This window comes from Dipodomys merriami, unplaced genomic scaffold, assembly GCF_024711535.1.
Source record: "Dipodomys merriami isolate MVZ:Mamm:240054 unplaced genomic scaffold, mDipMer1.0.p SCAF_9, whole genome shotgun sequence".
NCBI lineage: Eukaryota > Metazoa > Chordata > Mammalia > Rodentia > Heteromyidae > Dipodomys > Dipodomys merriami.
Genome location: NW_027206512.1, coordinates 13,237,385 through 13,259,727, shown reverse-complemented (window position 1 = coordinate 13,259,727; position 22,343 = coordinate 13,237,385). Strand labels below are relative to the sequence as shown.

Sequence of the window (22,343 nt, the reverse complement as noted above, 5' to 3'; positions counted from 1 at the left end):
AATGCACTATGTGCTTTTTTTTTGTTTCTTTTGTATGTTCTTTCCCCATGGTATAACCCCTGTTTTCACTGTATTTGATTCTGGTTTCCTGCATCTTGTATATACATTTTTCTAATTTGGGGAGGGGAAGGGAAATAACAAAATGTTTAATCAAGGATACAGGTTGACCCATTGTTAGCAATGAGATGTACAAGACACTATGTTGAAAATGAACTTTACAACATCGGGGCAGGCGAGGAGGGAAGAGATGGTAGGGGAAAAACAAAGGAGGGGTAATATGCTGGATAGGAAATGTACTCATTACCTTACTCATGTAACTGTAACTCCTCTGTACAGTATCTTTACAATAAAATATTTATTAAAAATATATTGAAATGGTTACTCCCATAAATTAATGAACTCTCATTTCCAAAACTGTACAACAGTTATTTAGCCACATATTGGGGAACATCAGATCAGAAATAGTGCCATCAGTGATTACTGATAAACTTGTTAAGCACTTCTAAAAATTTTAGAAAAAGAATGTAAACATTGTGATGGTTAGTCTTGATTGTCAATTTGAATGGATTCAGAGACACCCTAGAAGATTATTAAAGCACAGTTCTCAGCATGTCTCTGAGGGCATTTAGTCAATGGTTTAATCCATTGATGGATTCTAAATTTTAATCAGGCTATTGCCAAGTGGTAAACTGTGGAAGAAAGACCTAATTTGAAGATGGATTGTGGAGGGTATTCCTTTAAAGGGTGAACCTGGGCCCTGGCTACTTTTTGTTATTGCTCTCTCCTTAGCTGACTTACTATGAGAAGTTCTGCTCTATTATACCCTCTCTATGACTGATGCTTTGATTCACAAGCCCACAATGATGAGACCATGAAAAGAGGGACTAAACTTCTAAAATAATAAGCCCAAATAAATCTTTCCTCCTTTAAATTTGTTTTATAGAAGTCTGATTAATATAAACTGCAAGCACTGACAGAAATTATTTGACTCCCTCTAACTGCTTGCTATCTGCCAAATGACAAAATAAACATTCCTGTAGTAAATGGTTGCAACAAACTTACTGGTAATTACTATGATTCATGGGCTGTAAGCATACAATTTGAATCTAAAAATAAAGATCCTTTGGAACAAATACTAGTTAAGATTATCCAGTGAATAATCATGAAATTACATTTGATAGTAATATGTATATGTTTCTTTCTGTATAAACCCTGTAACAATGAGGGTTTTAGTAATAAACCCATAATATTAAAAGTTAATCATTCAGAAAGGTTTAACATACCTAGAATAGATACTTTGGAAATATTTAGAGTAATTATGAACATACCATGAGGATTACATTGCATTTGCTTCACAAGATAAAGCAGAATTATTTTTATTTGTAATTACTTTACAATGAATATTACTTATAATATTTGTAATAATTAACAGACTTCTTAGAGACTTTAAGGCTTTCATAATCCGTTTGTTAAGGGTCTGAAAGGCAGGGACTATTCTTAGGTTATTAATTTTTATTAGGAGCAAAACATGTAATATGTCAACGATAAATGTTAACAATATTCAGCTGTGGTGACTTCCAATGTATTTTTTTCCAACTCAGTTTGCTTATAGAAAATATAATTTTTTCTATCTTAACTCCAATGGCCAAAGCAGATGATAGCAGGGATATCACTCATCCTATGAGCATAAATGCCAATCATCAACCTACTCTTCAAACAAGTAGAAAACCACCAGTACAAAAGAGTCTCGAAAGCTATGATAGCTAACAGGCAAGGAATGCAATATACAATATTGTTAGGTATATGAATTCTTACCTCTTGATACTCCTTATATTGTGTGTCTACTAGGTCACGAACAACAGCAATATGTGTAAACATCCACTGAGAAATCTCCTAACAATGAATAGTAAAAGAATCTTAATATTTCATGAATTTTCAAGAAAAAATGAGTTAACTAGACTGCAAATTAACGCTTAACAATCATTTAAAATTCTGCCACATTTGTATATAGCAGGAAACAAAAGCGCCCCCCCCCAAAAAAAAAAAAGCCAGGATGAGTTATATGACTCAATGAGGCTTGTGTGAAGAACACATATCTATATTCTCCCACCCCAGGTGCTGTCCCAGATTCTGGAACACTGCTAGCACCGTCAGGGATGGCCTGAGCTTCGTCAAGTGGCCAGGATGCCCACTGTCCTCATAATGCAATGTTATCATAATAAATCAGAGAACTTCCTGGAAATGTAGGGAGCACTTCAACCTTTCTTCTGATACAAAAAACTCCAAACCTTCTGGTTGTACATGTTAATAGTATGATACAAGACACTATAACTAAACCTTGAAATAAAAATTCCTATTATCATCAATGAAACCAGAGAAGGTACCTGGGTGGAAAGACTGTGTTTATTAAGACCACTTTCCTTTCGATTCCTTCTTGATCCTGTTAACTTGGAAAGACCAAAGCCACTGCTGACACGGGACAGTTTGGATTGTGTGGTAGGCACTAAGGCTTCTCCTCGACTTACACATTTCTTTTCGTGGGCTAAAGAATGAAGATTAGATTATTTTATACTTTCACCATGTACTTATTTATTTTTACTTTTTTATTTTCTAAATTCTAAATTTTCTGATTACAATTTAACATGTCTATCTAAGGGTTCTCAGTGATTCTTGATGTTAGAGTCGACCCTTTCATTTCTTTCCCTCAACCCATTTCTTCTACCTCTGGATTCATTTCACAATTTCCCACTTCCTTGATGACATGTGTAAAATAAATACTTGGCTGTGTTTGTCTCCTGTTCCTGTTTTTTAATAATTCACCCTCCCACCATGAGCTACTCTCTCTACAATCTCATAGTCTTACTTCTAATACTCTTGCATTATGGCTACAATCCACAATCTAGTACTATAGCTGCCAACCATTATCTGTTTTGTTTTTTTATTTCACTACAATGAAATAAGGAATCAAGATATTTTGAAGCCCATATTCAATGTGGTAGTTCTGTTATAATGATTCTACTCTATTCCTACTTATTTTAAATATCTCAGCATGCCTGAATTGTACGTTAAAAAATCATCACTGGTACATAAGTACAGGATGTAGCAGCATATATAAGAGCTGGTCCTGTGTAATTTTAGGCATTCACTACAGGTAGGCCTTTGAGATGCATCCCCAGCAGATAAAGAGACCGTGTTAAAAAATTGCACATATTAAGCCAAATGCTGGTGGCTCATGCCTGAAATCCTAACTACTCAGAAGGCTGAGATCTGAGGATTATGATTCAAAGCCAGCCTGGGCAGGAAAGCCCATGAGACTATTAAAACCACCAGAAAACCAGAAGTGGCGCTGTGGCTTAAGTGGTAGTGCGCAAGCCTTGAGCTGAAGAGCTCAAGGCCCAGAGTTCAAGCCCCATGGCCGACCAAAAAATTAAAAAAAAAAAAAATATATATATATTGCACATATTATAGATATAAATAATCCTTCTAGATGTCAAAAATTTATTCACAGGTAATTTGTTATGGATAACTGCGTGAGAATTATTATATTAACTTTGCTTTGGTCAAAGTATCACAACTTCAATATAAGCAAATTTATTGAAATGGAGTTTCTATGTTAATAAATATCTATAATCCCTCATTCGGAACCTTTTTTGCTAGGCATATTTTGGATTTTCAAAAATCTATGCATTATATACACTATTCATTATAGAATACCAGTAGAGTGTCTAGAAGACCAAACCAAATTTTACCACATTGTACTACTATAACAAAATGTGTGCATATTTGTACCAAATATGATAAAGAAAAATGAATTTTGGTACCAACTGATATTTATAGATTTAAGACTGTAAACCTATAACTAAGGCAATGACCATGTTAAAGGTGTGAGCAATGCATTATTTTCTACACTTTTAAATCCCTTGTGTGTAATACACTGCAGCTAAAATAGAAAAGCATAAGCAGGAAAGCCCACTCTCAGTTCAAACCACCCAGAATGGTTGTGCTGTATTTTCCTATCAGCTCCTCTCCTCTAAGAATGTTTTAATTACATATCTAGGATGATGGCTGGGCACCACTGCAGGCCTCCTTACCCAAGTGGTTCTGCCAGCATTTCAGACCAGCTTCTTCAATGAGTGGTCGGGCTATGGCTATGTCCACATGGCCCCTGTCATTTACAGGCAGAGTCACTTTGAAAAGCTCCTCCAGGACTTGTTTCTTACTATGAATCAGTTCAGTCCAAACTCTATTGACAGCCTTTATGAGCAGCTGACGCCCTAGAAAATGAAAAGAGCAGGTGAATGATCAAATCACAAAACAAAGTTTTTCCTTTTTTTTCATGTTTTATGTCTAGGAACTTTAACAACGGAATTTAATTGTTTTTAAAAAATGCCCAAATTATATTCAGTTCTGTGAAGAGGATTATATGGACAACCCAAATTTAGGATTCCAAGCAGTTGGACATCTAGGAAACATTTAAAAAAATCTTTATGTTCATGTAGAATACCAAATTTTTATTTATAAAATAGGAAACTATATGTATGATTTAATCATCTAGCAACTTCTAGGAAGAATTTTCTCCACCTCAGTCCCAGCAGCTGGCATAGTGCCATCTGTGAGAGTCAAGCACCTTCAGTCCCTTAAAAGGAAGTTTTAGATATGAATATTTAAGTGGAGCTTGAAATTACATTAGTTGTTTTTTGGTATTTTACAATACAAAAGAGATTATAAATTTAAATATATTCTTTTGGATGCCTTGCTAACTGGTCTGACTCTTGGACAGCAAGCATCAGAATCACTGGGAGGTATTGCTTATCATCACAGACCCCCAGTGCCAGCACCAGAGTTTCTGATTCAATAGACCTGAGTGGGGCCAAATAATCTGCTTTTCTACCAAGATCCCCGGTGATATTGATGGGATTGGAGGCATGGCTAAAGGGTAGAGCACCAGCTGTGAGCAAGAAAGGTAAATGAGAGTACTAGGCCTTGAATTTAATCCCCGGATACTAGGGGGGAAAAATTGTGGACCAATGATACTGATGGGGAGCAACAACCTAGACTGTTGAGTTCTACTCAATTGTGAGAATTCTGTATTCTCTCCAGTATGGGGTTCAAGAAATTTTTGTAGAGAAGTGAATAAATAATTGCTTAAATGAATGAAAAAAAGACAGAATGCCAAATTGCCACATGGTATTCCTGGGAGACAAACACTACTATAGTGATTTCAGCTTTAGCTTTGAAAGAATGGAAATAAAACAATATACATGAAGCTTTCAATGTGTAGTGCTTACAGGATTAACTGGAAATGGATCTTTAAAAAGAGAATAAAATGAGACTACTGACAACTTGCCTCAAGTATTAACTGCCTCAGGCAGTTCTTTTACAGACAATGCCAACTCTTTGTAAATCCCATCACATCTACTGGCATTACTATGAAACATTACTAATATATTTTTTTTTTTTGGTCGGTTGTGGGTCCTGAACTCAGCGCCTGGGTGCAGCCCCTGAACTCTTTTGCTCAAGGCTAGCATTCTACCACTTTGAGCCACAGCTGCACTTCCTCATGACTCATTTTGTATTCTTTGTGAGCAGTGGCATGTGCAAACTGCCCTGCTGGGAGAATAGTTGCAATATTCGTGGATTTTGAAGTCCTGGTTTTGGTTGTATATTAAAAATTAGAGATGAAAAGCAACAACAAAATATCCAAAATGAGTGAGAGAATTTTACCTTCACTAATATCTTGGCTGTAACCACCATCTGGTTCAATGTCAGAGGGGATCATAATGTGCCATGTGGTCATGCGGGCTTCTGCTTCCAATCCAAATCCATCCACGTTGCTGAAAAATTCAAGTCAGAGGGAAAATGCTTACTACTGAACTATAACTGAATTTCTCTGCAGACACATAGGAACACTAGCTCCATCACAAAGCTGCATGATTGGCAGACAAGATTCTTAAGACTTCTAGTTTACCACAAAGATGTCATTTTTAAGAGCGATCTCAAAATTCACTTGATTAAATATAATCAAACTAATACACAGAATCAAGATTTTCATCTTGATATCTAAGATGCTGTTTGAGTGTTGTTAACATTTTAAGATCAAAACTATAAAAAGAGCACTCTCCTGGTATGCCTGTGTCCTTTTCCTGTGTTTGTGGGTTCCCTATTTTGCATGCTCTTCCTCCGTCTGGGCAGTAACACAGATAGCTCTTTCTCTCTGGAGCATTTGTCCCCATTCTCCTGTCCTCTCAGGTGGGAGAAGACAGAGACACAGGAAAGCCAGGTTTCAGGTTGCCCCTCAACAGCCCCAGACCACTTCCACAGGAGCTCCCCCAAGATGTGCTTCCAAAGCACTGGGCTGCTTCTGTCAGAGCTCTCTGTGTAGTACATTGCCCTTGGTTACCTATGTTCCCTTCAGGAAGGCAACCAAAATCTATCTTTTGTTTTATTCTAGCCACTAATTCAATGACTGGCCGTTAGCAGACACTGAGGATCTATCTGCATAGATAGATCAAAACAAAAAATAGAAAAATATTTATTTCCCATTTCTCACACAGCACTGAACTTTCCTTTTTCACTTTTCTTGACCTCCAACAATATATACTTTATTTGCTTAACAACAAATTCCTTTTTGAAAAATTATGAGTGACATACAGTAATTACAGGAAAATTTAGATGTGAAAAAGTAAAGGACAAAGATACTTCATACTGCAAAAGAAGGCAACATTTGCTCTTTATCTTTTGCATAAAGTAATAGAACAGATGAAAGGAATAAAATTATCAAAAGTTGTATAAGTATAAAAAACAAATTCAACAGGCAAGATATACCTTCCAACGTGTAGATTAATCAAGCAGTGAGCAAGACAGCTAATGAATTCTTGGTCATGGTTTCCAGGTCCCAGGATCAAGTTCCTATTTACAGTAAGGACCCTGAGCGAATCAAGGAGAGCTACTTGCTGAGGAACAGTTTTGTGTGCCCGTGAGAACTGATACAAGATGGTCCTGTTGAGGCAGTGATAAACCGCATCCAGCGACAATCCCTGTGACCTTCTCTTTGACTAAAGACATGAAAAATATATTTTTAGAAAAATGGACAAAAAATAGAAGACCTGCTTGCTTATCATCCATACATGACCTTTGATAGCAATGCCACACTAAGTATTAGAGATGTTAACAGGTACTAGAGCTCTTGCTATTATAGATTCAGAACTCATGAGACCCTCAAGTAAAATCGAAAGAAGAGACTCATGTGTAACAGAACTCATGGAAAAAGCCATTCACACTCCTCGCTGGCACAAAATATATCAAGTGTCATCTAGGTGGAAGTTTCTACCAAGTACATTTTTGATCACTGTACAAAACTGGTGATACAAATTAAATAAAATTTTAGAGAATGTCAACAATGGCTATCACTTTAGCCATGCCTCCAGTGCCAAGTAAAAAAAAAACTTTGATGGTCTAGTTCATTGCCTCACCTTGGCTAAACAATGGATCTCTTTCTCTCTCTTTTCTCTACTACTACTACTACTACTACTACTACTACCACACACACACACACACACACACACACACACACACACACACACGCATGCATGCATGCATGCCAAATAGACACACCTTTCACACCTGGGAAGCTAGAACCTCCACATGTTAGACAAGCTGTCTACCATTAGAGACATATCCTTTGTCATTTTGTTTGTATTTTTATTTTTGAGATAGGGTTTCACTAAATGATCTTAGTACTTCCACCTTTGTAACAGCTGGGATTATAGGTATGTACTTCCACGACAATCCAGATATATCTCTTAAAGGATTACTAGATGAATAAAGAGAACTTGTGTACTTGCATTTAGTGTTAACAGAATACAATATTGATATTTTCTATTTCTTTCTTTTTTTATTGTGAGAATACCATACAGAGGAGTTATAATTACATGGGGAAGATAATGAGTACATTTCTTATCAAGCATTGTTGCCTCCTCTTCGTTTCCCCTTGGTATTTTCTACTTCTACCATCATGTGGTGAATAAGATTAATCACTTGTGTCAAACCAGACTAATCTTTCTTATTCAACAGTGCACAAGAAAAATAATGAGAAATAGAGACTACAATGGACTTTATAAAGTTTCAACTGACAAGAGAATATTTCCTCAGTATCAACTTTTCATGAAGTCTTTACAAACTGAAGTACCACTTGGTAAAAACATCAGATTCTATCAATCGGAATATTCTATCAAATTGCATTAATATTTATTGAGCTGTATTAATTTAATTGCATCTGGCACACAAACAGCAATGTCAGTAAGAGAAGGACCACAGCTTAAGAGAACTAGAGAACTTACTAGTTGGCACAGGCTATTGACAAAAAGGAAGGGGTCAAAAGTATATTTCTTATCTACTTTTAATACGTTTAGCCTTATATTAAATGTTAATATTCATTGTCTTATTAGTTATACTTATTTCCAACAATTTTGACAGCAGAGGACCATTTTTTCAAAAGGAAAACATGTATTCTACAACTAAGAGTGATGATGGATTACCTGTGCAATTAGTTGAATTATAAAATCTATAAGAAGTTTAGATTCTTTGTTGAACATGCCTTGCCAAAGCTTGTCCACCACACGTTGCGTGAAATAAAACACATTGTTCACCAATACCTGGTAGCTTCCTCCACTTGTAATAGGCAGAGATGCATCTTCCCCTAAATTCCAGTAGGAAAAAAAAAATCTACAAGTCAGTGTATTAACTAAAAACAGACTCTGTGAGTATTAAAGGGGAAAAAAGTCAAAGCTCTACTCTGGGGTATACTTTTGACTGTAATGAAGCAGAGTCACTGAGGGGAGGAGGCCTCTAGCTACCATGATGACCAATCTGTATGATAGCCCCAGTGTCTTCAGTGGCTGCTCTGTACACACTGCTCCAACACCACCCGTCAGCCTCCTCTGAAACACAGTAGAAACTCTGCACCACTGCAGAAACTCTGGGGATTCAACATTTTACTACTTTTCTCATGTAACTCAGAATTGCTCCATTAAGCACAATTATTCATTTTTGTGTGTACATGTATATTCATTCCCTCCTCTCCCCTTCATCCTTATTTGCAGTACCAAGGTTTTAACTCAGTGTCTGGCACTTGTCCACACCCCCAAGCACTGTGTACTTTTAGCATTATTTTATTTACACTGGATCTTGTTTTTTGTTTTCATCTCAGGTCAACCTGGATCACAATCCACTTATCACGATTTTTTTTTTTTTTGGGGGGGGTGGTTAGTCCTGGGGCTTGAACCTGGGCCCAGGTGCTGTCCCTGATCCCTGAGCTCTTCAGTTCAAGGCAAGCACTCTATCACTTGAGTGATGGCGCCACTTCCGGTTTTCTGGTAGTTAACTGGAGATAAGAGTCTCATGGACTTTCCTGCCTTGGCTGGCTTTGAACCGAGATCCTCAGATCTCAGCCTCCTGAGGAGCTGGGATTACAGGTGCGAGTGCACAGCAGCTTATTTGCTGACATGAGTTCTTGCTAATTGCCTTGACTGGCCTTGAACTGTGATCCTCTCAATCTCTGCCTCCCAAGTAGCTGGGGTGAAGGTATGACAGGCCCACTCTACCACATCTCTATACCTTTGTGTATGTGTGTGTGTGCATTATTTTTCAGGTAAGGTCTTGCTGAGAGTAGGCTTCAGATCATGATTTTCCCATCTGTAGCCTGCTTTGTAGCTAGGACCACCATTGTGTATCACTACATTGAGCTTTTTTTTTTTTTTTATTTCTCCCATTTTCATTGTTCTTATTTCTTTTCTTTTCTTTTTTTTTTTTTTTACATTGAGCTTATTGAGATGGGAATCTCACTGTTTCCTCCAGGTAGCCTCAAACTATGATTATGCTGATCTCCTCCTGCTTAGTACCTAGGATTTCATGACTAAGCCAATGTGCCTGGCCTCATTTTGACTCTAGATTAATCTTACCTGTCAAGGACAAGTAGCAAAATATGACTTGACACTTACCTTTGAGCTATATATACAACTGATATATGCAAGTAATGTATACATATGTGGTTCCTGTGAACAAGACTGTTTTAACAGCTTTGTTTAGATTTATCTCAAACTAGAAACCTCCTTCCATAGGTCTAGCAATGTTAAAGTGAATAAATTTATATATTCACGATAGATTATATAACAATAAAAGCAAATGGATGTCTGCTAAATGCAAAAACATGGATAAAGCTAACAAATATAGCATTGAATAAAAGAAATTAGATTAAAAGAGGAGGAAAGAAATGAAGTTACACAGAATAGAGACCTGAGTTATCTTTACACCTAAAGACAGACAATGCCAGTGATTCAACTTAAGCTAGAGGACAGTGCTTTATAGACACTTTTACAAAATAAAAGTAAAACAGAGACGTACCCAATAACACATCAGCTGCAAGCAAATGATCCATCACACTATCCAAAATGTAAGTCTGAAATTCTTTTTGCTGTGTTCTTGTAGATCTTTCAGGGGAAGCCTAGATCAGTCAAACAGAATTATAAATAGAATTAACTATACAAAGACGGGTTCAAACCATATTTACATTTTGAAATGTGTCAAAAAGATGGAAAAAAACACTGTTGGTAAAGTTTTTAAAATGACATGAGAAATACATATGTGCTTAAAATCTTTCTCTTATTTTTACTACTATAAAATTAAAAGACTATGGATCATCTCTGTGACAGAAGTTGATCAGGCCACACTGTTTACATGTGTGTACAGGTCACAATGACACCCTCCTTTTGTACAACTAGCAATAAAATCATCAGTAATACACATACTCTCTGAATCCATTCTTTTAAATTCCTACTCTACACATGCTAAGTATTTCATAAATATTTGATGCCACTATCATACTTCCAAAAGATATCCTTTCATCACTTTTATCAAATATCAGCAACTTAACCAATCTATAAAGAAATACATATAAAATAAATCGTACAATGATTAAAATACAAAAGTCCAAGTACATAATAGTCAAGATGATACAGAAATGGGGAGAGATATATTTCTAACAAAAAGCAACTAGGCACACAATTTAGCTCTAAGCTTCATAGATATAAAGGAGAAAACAGATTATAATGCTTTTTATTCTCAGTAAAAGGAAGCAGAGTAGACTGTCAGCAGGATCTTGTTTTCCTGTACTTGCTGGAGAGAAATATCCTCTGTGGATAGTTGACCACACATAAAAGTAATATCTCTTTGAACAGTTTTAGGAAGTACAAGATGGCTTAAAGCAAAAGCTATGGGCAGAGTTCAACCATATCCTCTGAGAGCATGTCTATCAGCAATTAGAGAAGACAATCTGGTGCCTAACTTTCAAGAATGTAACCTAGTAAGTACTGAGCACAAGGAATGAGAACAAACAGCCTTCCCCCATCTTTCCTGAATGCTAGGTGGTTCAGCCAAGCTTCTGACACTACTGATCAGCTTACACTGTCAGAAAGCTCTTGATTTGTATAGGTATAAATGGATGCTTTGTAGACAAGTGAAATAGCACACTTGAGTTTGTGCAGGCAGATCCAGAACTATGTTTATGACCATGTTACAAGTCAGCTTTAGAACACTCTTTGACTTTTAAAGTTTTTAAGTGTGCAATTAAATGTGAGTTCTAAAGTGAGATCAAATATCTTAACATAAGGAGTCAAAAGCCCACAGCTAAAGCAAAGTTTGAATGAACATTTTTTTTGTTGTAATTTTTTGGGTTTAGTGGCGTGGCTCAGTTGGTAGAGCATTAATCAATGAGCAAAAGTATCAGTTACCAGAATTTGAGTCCTTTTTAAAATTTTTCATGACACTTTTTTTTTTTTTAGTACGAAGGTTTGAAATCAGAGCCTCTATTGCCTGAGCCACACTTCTAGCAAGGTTTTGTTTTTTTGATGGTTATTTTGGAAAAGTCTCCAGTGTGCTTTTCTGTAACCTGGATTTGAACTACAGTTCTTCTTCCCTCATCCCAGCCACCTGAGTAGTGTGGATTAAGGGCCTGTGCCACAGGTACTGAGCTACATGATATTTTTGTTTTAAAATGACAAAGTATGGGGATCTAGTAACAGTTCTAAGAATCCTACTGCAGAGTTTGGTTTGTCATTAAACTAATTTGAGAAAATATAAAGGACATCTCATATAGTCCTTAATCTTAACAAATTCTGTTATCATTTTTCTTTTCTTTTTTTTTTAAATAATGTAGCCAGGCGCCAGTGGCTCATGCCTGTAATTCTAGCTACTCAGGAGGCTGAGATCTGAGGATCACAGTTGAAAGCCAGCCAGGGCAGGAAACTCTGTGAGACTCTTATCTCCAATAAATCACTAGGAAAACCAGAAGTGGTGTTGTGGCTCAAGTGGTAGAGTGCTAGCGTTGAGCTGAAGAGTTAGGGACAGTGCCCAGGCCCAGAGTTCAAGCCCTACGAGTGACAAAAAAAAAAAAAAAAAGATGTTGCAATCTTGTGCACATAAGACAAACTCTTTGCCACTGAGCCAGATCATCAGCCTCCTGTTGTTGTTGAACAGAAGAGTACATGGTCAGTGGAAAATATGAACCAAGTCCTGCCTCACTGGTCTAATACTGCATGGGCAGTCCTGTTTGGGCAGTCCTGTCCTTGCCAAGTAAAAAGAGAGTAAGCATGTCTGATGAACAGCAGACTGAGAATTTAAATGCTAAAGCTCAGGACACTGAACTCATTCTACCAAAATTTCCATAGTGAAATTACAAATGCACAACAGAACAACACACAGAATGTAGGCTACAATCTTTCTTTCAGATAAAGTTGGCTCACCCACAGACAACCATAGCGAAGACAGTAAGCACTGTGACCTGCTCTGGCCCCTAGCCATTAGATCTGCCTTCCTGGTTAAAAAACAAAAACAAAAAAAAACAGGCAACCATCACTTCACAGGATCACTGTCTCCTGTTTGAGGTCTTGGGAATGCCACACTACTTTGGAGTCTTGTACATAGGCCAGGCAGCCATGGGTAACTGCTGCCTAAGAGAGAGAGTGGTGTGGCTCTGGGCAGAAGGCCTTTGGCACTCTGTTCTGTTGTTGCCATATGCTGGACGACTTTAAAGAGGACTCTGAACTTCTTGGTTCTGACTAAGATCTTTCACTGGTTTCCTCTCAGAGTTGTCTTTTAGCTCACTTTGTCACTGAGTTCTGCTTCTTTGCTTTCCTTCAGTCCGCCAGTATGGGCTTCCCCATCATGTGTGACAATGGAGAGTCTTGCAGACAAGAACTGGAAGAATGTACTGAACTCATGAGACTACAGAATGCTGTTTATGGTACCTGAGAAGCATGTGCTCTAACTAACACCATGGTTCCATTATCTTTGCTTATAGATATATCAAAAATAGCTTTGATCTGATTTCTTGTACTTTCTACAGACATGGCAGTGTTCATTTGAAGTATGTCCATTTGGTCCTCCACAAGTAGTGGCAATGCGTGATGTGAATGTGAGCTAGAATAAGAGTGACTAGACCCTCTTAAATTTGATTATGTCTTGGGCGCCAGGTACTGTGTTATAATTATTATCTGCATCATCTGGTTTTATTCTCGGTGATTCTTAGGCATAGGCACTTTTCTTACATTATTTTATGGATGGATGAACTATAAAGATGGAGGCCAACTGAACTTGGCCAAAGTTGTAACTGGCACATATTAATTGTTCAAAATACTTTTTGCTGATACACATACATTTAACCTTCATAATAACACTGCAGAGGACACAGTTTAAAAAAATTCTATTGTTCAAAGAATGACTGTAGCTTAGGTAAAAAAATGTGTATGTAACAAGCAACAGCAACAGATTTAAGTCCAGATATTTCTGGTTCCTAATCCTACACACTTTCTCTTGCATCAACTGACTTCTTGGACTAGGCCTTAGCATTACACTTATGCCAATGTGTATAGACATTCTTTTATTTTTAGAGACTGTTAAAATAGGTCATTTCACATGCCTGTCTAGGGATATACTGAAGTAAGTAGGTAGGCCTAGGACAAAACCTTATATTTATGAGACTGAAGATGGACTGGTGTATATTTAACACACCCCAAACCATCAGTTCCAGACTTTTCCTTCCTGGAGACTAACAGTACCATTCTTCTTCTGAATCTCTTCAGGGATAAAGACTTCATAATTCTAATATCAAGAATCATATATAGATTTTGTATTATAGGAAGACACAGATCATAATGATTTCATTCAATATTTTTGTTCAAGTATTGTATAGGTATATGGAGTTCTTCAAAGTAGTTTTTTTTGGTGTTGGTTCTGGGGCTTGAACTCAGGGCCTGGGCACTGTCCCTGAGCTTCTTTTGCTCAAGGCTAGTGCTCAGCCATTTGAGTCATAGTTCCATGTCATTTTTTGGGGGGTAGAATTTGGTGGAGTCTCACAGACTTTCCATAGCCTTGCTGGCTTCAAACTATGATCCTCAGATGTTAGACTCCTGAGTAGCTAGGATTACAGATATGAGCTATCAGTACCCAGCAAGATAATTAATTTAATTTTTTTTTAAACTTTCTTTTTTAGTAGTTCATTGTACCTTGCTGTTTGGAAACTCACAAGATATAGTTAATAGTTAAATGATTAAAAAATACAGCTTATATGAAGGAACTGTGCTAACTTTAAGAGAATTTGAAGGACACATGAAAATGGGTCTGTAACTTTAAGAAGTTTGTGATCTATCTGGAAGCTTCTTCTTGACTATCCTTGCTTCTCCTTGACTGAATCCAACCACTCCTGGTTCCTTAGTTCAATGTGGCACAGTTCTATTAAAGAGCGATTAGTGCCTATAACAATGCAAACCAAATTCTTCCCACTGAATAGTATAGAAAGCAAAATAAATTATATTATTTATCTGTGATAATTAGCTTTAAGATTCCTGTTAACCTGAAAGTAACTATTACTATATAGATCTACTCATTCTATACCTTTCCTAAATATATTTTTTATTTTGCCCAGTTACCATTTATTAAACATATTTCTTCTGAATTTCATCCTATTTTGCATTTTTCATGGCACGATTCAAATTTTTACCCTATATACTAAGATAATGACTATCTCTTCCTAGAGCCTTTTTTTTTTTTGGTCGGTTGTGGGGCCTGAACTCTGGGCCTAGGCACTGTTCCTCAGCTCTTCAGCTCAATGCTAGCGCTCTACCACTTGAGCCACAGCGCCACTTCCGGCCTTTTCTGCTTATGTGGTGCTAAGGAATCCAGGGCCTCATGAATGCAAGGCTAGCGCTCTACCACTGAGCCATCTTCCCAGCCCTATAGAGCTTTTTAAAGTTTGCAAAAGGGACAAGCTCATTCAGTCATGCTTTTTAATTCTACCATACGGATTACTGAGAAAACTAATTTTTTTTCCTGCCAATATTAAACACTGCAGTCTTAGTTAAAAGGCTTAGCATGACTGGTCCTTAAATTACATGTGACTTATTTTTTGGTCAGTCCTGGGGCTTGAACTCAGGGCCTGGCCACTGTCTTTGAGCTTCATTTGCTCAAGGCTATCACTCTATCACTTGAGCTACAGCACCACTTCTGGCTTTTGTGTTTATGTGGTACTGAGGAATTGAACCCAGGGCTTCATGCATGCTAGGCAAGCACTCTACTACTAAGCCACATTCCCAGCCCCTAGTGACTTCTTTTAATTGATCAAACTGAGATATTTTTACAAGAATTAGGTTATACCATCTGTGGTGTAAGGTGGCAATCTCTTTTTGATTTTGGTACCCTGTTGTCATATATATATATATATATATATCTGTATATATGTTTATCTGATTTGGGGATGGGAAGGGGAATAACAAAATAGTGAGACAAAAGACAAAGGGTGAACCAATGCAAAAGCTCACAAGATACTATGTTGGAAATGAACTTTACAACTTGGGGAAGAGGGGGTTGCCGGGCAGGGGTGGGGGGAGAGGGAAAGTGGAAGAAAACAAGGGAGGGGTAACACTGTTCGACAAGAAATGTACTAATTACCTTACTTATGTAACTGTAACCCCTCTGTACATCACCTTTATAATAAAATAAAATATTATTTTAAAAAAAGATTAACTACATTTGCCACTAGAGGGATCAGAGAGCTCCCTGGTTCTGAGAGCATATGGGACACTTCTCTGAGAAAAGCAGTCTGCACAGATTGGATCCTTAATCCATTCCATATTTATATGACTTAGCCAAAAGAACATGAGTAGTCAAGAGATTTTACATTATTTTCTTTAGAGATTTTTCTAGATGAACATCTTGTTGCTGTTTATGATCAGGACCTTGTACATTCTAGACAGAACACTCGTTCCATCACTGAACCACATCTTCACCACTCGAGGAACACTTTTAAATGGTTTTCAGAGAAGGTTAATTTCTAGAACCAGCAGTGAGGCTAGTGAAGGCTCAGAGCTACTCTCATTTTTTGATGCACCGCTGATCCGTATAACCAGAAGTCTGTTTACGTTGGGGAAAATTCAGTAAGCACATACTGAGCAACCACAATGTGCAATACACTGTATCATAGGCTACCCTGGATAGTAACAGGAACAATACATGGCCATGATGAGTTAGCAGGACCGTAGTAAGGAGGTGAGTGTGATAAATGTCTAGGAAGTAGTTGTCACACTGTGGCCTGTAGGCCAAATCCAGCCTGTGAGTTTTATAGATAAAAGTTTTATTGAAACAGTGATGCTGCTCATTGCCCTTACTAATGTCTGTAGCTCTCCTTTCATTCTATAATCATTCTGGTGAAGAATTACGATACAGACTATCATGACTGAAAACCCTGAAGTATTTACTCCCTGGCCCATCACTGAAAGTTTTCCAAATCCTAAAGAGTAATGATAAAGGACTGAAGCAAATGCTTGAAGAAATGGAAAAATTTTTAACAAACTGATAGGGTCTAAAACACATATAGAATTAAATTTTTCATAGCCTTTGGTATATTCTGACCACATGTAACTCGGAAAAATTAGAAGTCTGAAAGTATCTGGCATATAACTCAGCTGACTTTTAATGTTTCAATTAAAAAGCAATGCAAGGAAGATGTCTATGCATTTCCTTGTCATTACCTCTAACAAAAGATCAATCAGTGGAGTTTGCTTGCTGGCCGGGGTAAGACACAGGTTGTCTATTATTAAGACCCGCATGAAGTCAAACACAAACTTTTTAGCTGGGTGATTGGTCAGATACGTCTTGGTGCCCACATTACAGTACTCTGATTGGCTCCTGTTCATTCCTGTGTCTGCTGCAAACGCCTTAAACTCTTCGGCTGGAGATCCAACTTCATCATCAAGATCAGTAACCTGTGAAAACAAGTAAATCACATTAGATCCTACATGACATTTTTACTGTGTTTCCTAAAAATAAAACTGTAGCAGCAGCAGCAACAGCACTATTTCCTTAGTCTTCACCTCCTGTTAAGCCACTCAGCACATTATTCCATTCTATTTCACATGATCCTGGCTTTCAAGGTACGAGTAACCTGGCACCATATGTCATAGTTACTAAACATATGGTCTTGTCTACTTTATGTGGATTACAAATCTATGATGGATAACTACTTAAATGAAATGAAGTAATAGTAATGAGGATGAGCATATTTGTACTTTCCAAGACTACCTAAGGAAAAGTCAAATGTCACAAAATTTCAGATAGAAATCTGGCATAAATGTAGTACCAAAAGGCTCACCCAATTTTTGTAAGTGAACAAAACCAAAATAATGAAACAAAATAACAAAAAACTATTCCCAATTTTGACCCAAATGGAAAAGAGAGACTAGTAGATAGATTAAAAATGCTGATTATGAAAATGTATTTATTTAAATATACATGGAAGCTCTCATATTTACCCAAAGTGAGAATTACCAAACTGTAAACAAGAGTGTTAAGGTCCTGTGTCATACTTATTTTTCTCTTAAAAATCTCCACAAAAACTTAGAATGAAGCGGGGCACTGGTGGCTCATGCCGATAATCCTAGATACTCAGGAGGCTGAAATCTGAGGATCTCCGTTCAAAGCCAGCCAGGCATGAAAGTCTGTGAGACTCTTATCTCCAATAAACTCCTCAGAAAACTGGAAGTGGCATTGTGGCTCAAGTGATAGAGCGCTTGCCTTGAGCTGAAGAGCTGAGGGACAGTGCCCAGGCCTAGAGTTCAAGCCCCACAACTGACAAAAACTAAAAACCAAAAAACTTAGAATGAGTATTTTATCTTTATATATAGAAAAATGCAGTATGAAGGAGGTAGTTTATTCGAGACTCTATAGGAAATCATAGGAGATGAAATATCCTCAAGTGCTATGGGGAAATACCTTTGTTTTAATAAAAATCTCTTCTAAAGGACTAAGGTAGTTATATTATGTATCATTATAGTCTAAAAAATTTCTATTGTTAGTACAAAGTAAGAAAAATAAAAATTGAATGAATAAGAAAATCAGGACAGGCCAGGTGCCAGTAGCTCATGCCTGTAATCCTAGCTACTCAGAAGGCTGAGATCTGAGAATTGTGGTTCAAAGCCAGCTTGGGCAAGAAAGTCTGTCAGAGTCTTATCTCCAATTAACCACCAGAAGACTGGAAGTGGCACTGTGGCTCAAGTGGTAGAGCACTTGCCTTGAGCTGAAGAGCTCAAGGTCAGTGCCCAAGCCCAGAGTTCAAGCCCCATGACCAACCAAGAAAACAAACAAATGAACACAAAAGAAAGAAAGAAAGAAAGAAAGAAAGAAAGAAAGAAAGAAAGAAAGAAAGAAAGAAAGAAAGAAAGAAGGAAAGAAAGAAGGCAAGAAAGAAAGAAAGAAAGAAAGAAAAAGAAAGAAAGAAAGAAAGAAAGAAAGAAAGAAAGAAAGAAAGAAAGAAAGAAAGAAAGAAAGAAAGAAAGAAAGGAGGGAGGGAGGGAGGGAGGGAGGGAGGGAGGGAGGGAAGGAAGGAAGAAAGGAAAGAAAGAAAGAAAAAGAAAGAAAGAAAAGAAAGAAGGAAGGAAGGAAAGAAAGAAAGAAAGAAAGAAAGAAAGAAAGAAAGAAAGAAAGAAAGAAAGAAAGAAAGAAAGAAAGAAAGAAAGAAAGAAAAGCAGGGCAGGAGAAAAAAAAGCAGTATGTGCTATAAATTTTATGTTACTTAACTGTATAAATTAAATCCAGACAATTCCTACTTACTGAGATGAGAAAAGAGTTTGCATGACCAGAAATCTATTGCCTATAAAAATATTTTATGGGGGGGGGAGATGGGAAGGAAAGGGAAGGGGAAACAAAAGAGGAAGCATCTGCTTGATAAGAAATGTACTCATTACCTTGTTTATATAATTCTAACTCCTCTGTACGGTATTTTCACAATTAAAAAAAAAGAATATGCAAAAAAAAAAAAAAAAAGAAAGCAACTATAGAGCTCCCCTTAAATAAAGAGTGACATAACAACTTCTCAGGGAAAAAATCTATCATAATTCTGTAGTCACTTTCTCATGAAATAAATGAATCAACAACTGCCTAGAGAAGGAAATTACTAACAAAAATATGATAAATGAAAACAGAAAGTAGAGTTCATTACTGTTTCAGGAGAAAGCAGAAGGCGTGTATGGGGAGCTAGACACCAGACAATGATGTAAGAAGTGGCATATTAAGTTATGAAACGGTAACTTGGTCAGAAACTTAAAAGATAGTCAAAAAAGATCTGCTAACCATTGAACAGACTAATTCCAGTTTTGACATTTTCCTCCCCAATTCCTACCATCTCTGAGTAAGGTCGAATATTGAAGGGGAAGACAGTTGCTGCTAAGGCGCATAAAAAATCAGGGCTCATCCACATGGAGGCAAGGTCTGGGACATTGTGATATAAGTATCTGAAGAACTGCATCAGGGTTACTGGATATTCTCGAAGCCAAGACCCCTCTTCTTCTGACTGCCATGGCTGAAATAGAGACAAGACAAAAATAGTATGTTAAAGAAATTGATGTATCTAAACATTACATTAAAATCTACCACTCTTCTGAAATAGTAGGTATCAATGATCCACAGCTCTATAAAACATGTGTATAGACAAATGCAAATAAATCTAAAAGTTAATTGTAATAAAAGCAATGCCTCTAGAAGCTGACAGGATGTCTATTCATTATAGTACTCACAGCTGAGCTAACTCACGTCAATGGTTTTGATTATTCTTCATATTACACCCAAATATGGCTGGGAACCTAGTGGCTCTACTACCTTCAATACTGCCCCAAGTACATAATAACGGAGGGTTAGGAGTAAGATAAATGATGAACAATGCATTTATCTTTCTCAAACTCACACTATGTACAAACCAAGAACAATACTATTAAGCACTGGATAATACAATGACAAAGGTAATGATCAGTAATATTCACTTAATATCAGTTAATGTTTAAAAAGAAACTCTCATCTATCAAGCACCCATGGATTTTATGAATAGGCTACCAGGTAAATTCTGCTAGCAGCTTTTTCATTGAAGAACTGAGGCAAACAGGAGTTAGCACATCTGATATACCAGAAATTGAACTTCAGTCTCTTTTTGGTGGTTCTTTTTATTTTGCAGTGCTGGGCCTCATGCATGGCAGGCTCCCTCTACTACCCAAGCTACATCCCTTCTCTAGTATGTAGTCTTAGCACTATCTGGTCTGTCCTTACAGTAGAGATAACAAAACAGTCTGAGGTTACTGTAACTATATAGTAAATCAATAGGTACACTAAATTATAAATGGACTCCTCTCTTAAAAACAACCCACAGGCAGATAGATGATCAAGAGGCCCAGTGTCCAGCAACTTACTGAATTCAGCATGCTGCGAAGCATTCCCAACAAAAGAAAAGCAGCCTCTGTACACACATTGTGGATAGAGGAGACCACAGTCCCACTGGAGGCAGGAACCCCAAAGATAAATGTCCATATGGAATCCAAGTCAAACTGTAGAGGGCAACATGATTAAAGATTAGTCACAAAGAACTCTTTTTCAGGGAGAGACCCTTATAAAGTTTAGTATTCTAAAATATACTTGAAATTAGTCTTTTAAAACAAACATGGTAAAGAGATGAATACCTGATAACCCCCTATTTGGCTGTTCCACTCATTTTTATACTTATATATGATCTTGTCTTAGCTAGCACCTATATTTTAAACACTGCTTTCTATCTTGTCTTCTAAATATAATAAGGAGAAGCAAAATACACGCTAACTGGCAAAGAGAAGAAATTACAGAAGTAATGATTCTAAGTGGGATCTTTTAAAAAGCATGATAAACTAACTTCATTGTCAGCAATGTACTAATTCAAATTTGGACTACTTGCAAATAAGATTTGATAAAATAAAAATCAGTGAGGAGATTTATTCATAACAGTTTTATATAATACTGTATGTTCATGATGCCATGTATTTCAAAAATGGCAAAAGCAAACTTTTAAACATAAATCTTTACCCTGACTGCATATAATACAGTCTAGGCGATTTTACTTAAAAGGTTTTGTCAGCTGCTGGAATGGGATTGGATAGAATCCAAATTGACTCAAAAGTTAAATTCCTAAATCTTTGTAAAATAAAACTACTGTTTTCCAAACAGAGGTGTTATCTATCATTAAGGAATTTAAAACGCTGTTAGAACTTGCACAAAAATTGTGCCCTTTTTTTTTCTTTTGGTGATGGAACTGGTTTTTTAATTCAAGGTCTTGTGCTCTTGCTTGTCTTTTTGATTCAAGGTTGGTGCTTTACCATATGAGCCACAGCTCAACTTGCTGCTTTTTTTCTGGACTTAAGAGTCTCATGGGGGGCTGGGAAGGTGGCTCAGTGGTAGAGCGCTTGCCTTGCATGCCTGAGGCCCTGGGTTCGATTCCTCAGCACCACATAAGCAAAAAGAAAAAAGCCGCAAGTGGCATTGTGGCTCAAGTGGTAGAGTGCTAGCCTTGAGCGGAAGAGCTGAGGAACAGAGCTCAGGCCCAGAGTTCAGGCCCCACGACCGGACCCAAAAAAAAAAAAAAAATTCTTAGTGTTCTTTCATGCATGTGTTTCTAATGCATTTATAAGATTATCTCTTTGTTGCTTTGTATGTCCCTCCCCCACAGTGTAACCCCTGCTTTCACTATATTTGATGTCAGTATAACTTGTGGAGGAGATGGGGAAAAACCAGTTGTTTAAGGATACAGTTGTTTAAGGATAAGGACCTGTTGCAACAATGAGAAGTACAAGTTGTCATGTCCAAAAAGAGCTTTACAACGTCGGTGCGGGGGGGGGGGGGGGGTTGGGGGGGGGAGGAGAAGGATTGGGATTGGGGGGGAGGGGGGAGGCTGGGAAGGGATGTGAAGGGTAAACAAAGGAGGAGGCTGCAATGCTTGGTAAGAAATG

At 37.3% G+C, this 22,343-nt stretch overlaps 1 protein-coding gene across 8 annotated transcripts in view; it reads right to left on the bottom strand.

The window, feature by feature from the left end:
- Positions 1-22,343, bottom strand: part of Wdfy3 (WD repeat and FYVE domain containing 3) — a 272,242-nt gene that overhangs the window by 57,100 nt on the left and 192,799 nt on the right. For all 8 annotated transcript variants that reach the window (XM_070012519.1, XM_070012518.1, XM_070012515.1 and 5 more), the window contains 10 exons: positions 20,781-20,915; positions 19,724-19,903; positions 17,079-17,312; positions 10,402-10,501; positions 8,538-8,698; positions 6,826-7,055; positions 5,725-5,834; positions 4,092-4,274; positions 2,385-2,542; positions 1,816-1,893 (listed from right to left, as the gene is read on the bottom strand). In XM_070012519.1, coding sequence (XP_069868620.1) covers positions 1,816-1,893; positions 2,385-2,542; positions 4,092-4,274; positions 5,725-5,834; positions 6,826-7,055; positions 8,538-8,698; positions 10,402-10,501; positions 17,079-17,312; positions 19,724-19,903; positions 20,781-20,915 — 1,569 coding nt within the window. The remainder of the gene's footprint in view (positions 1-1,815; positions 1,894-2,384; positions 2,543-4,091; positions 4,275-5,724; positions 5,835-6,825; positions 7,056-8,537; positions 8,699-10,401; positions 10,502-17,078; positions 17,313-19,723; positions 19,904-20,780; positions 20,916-22,343) is intronic.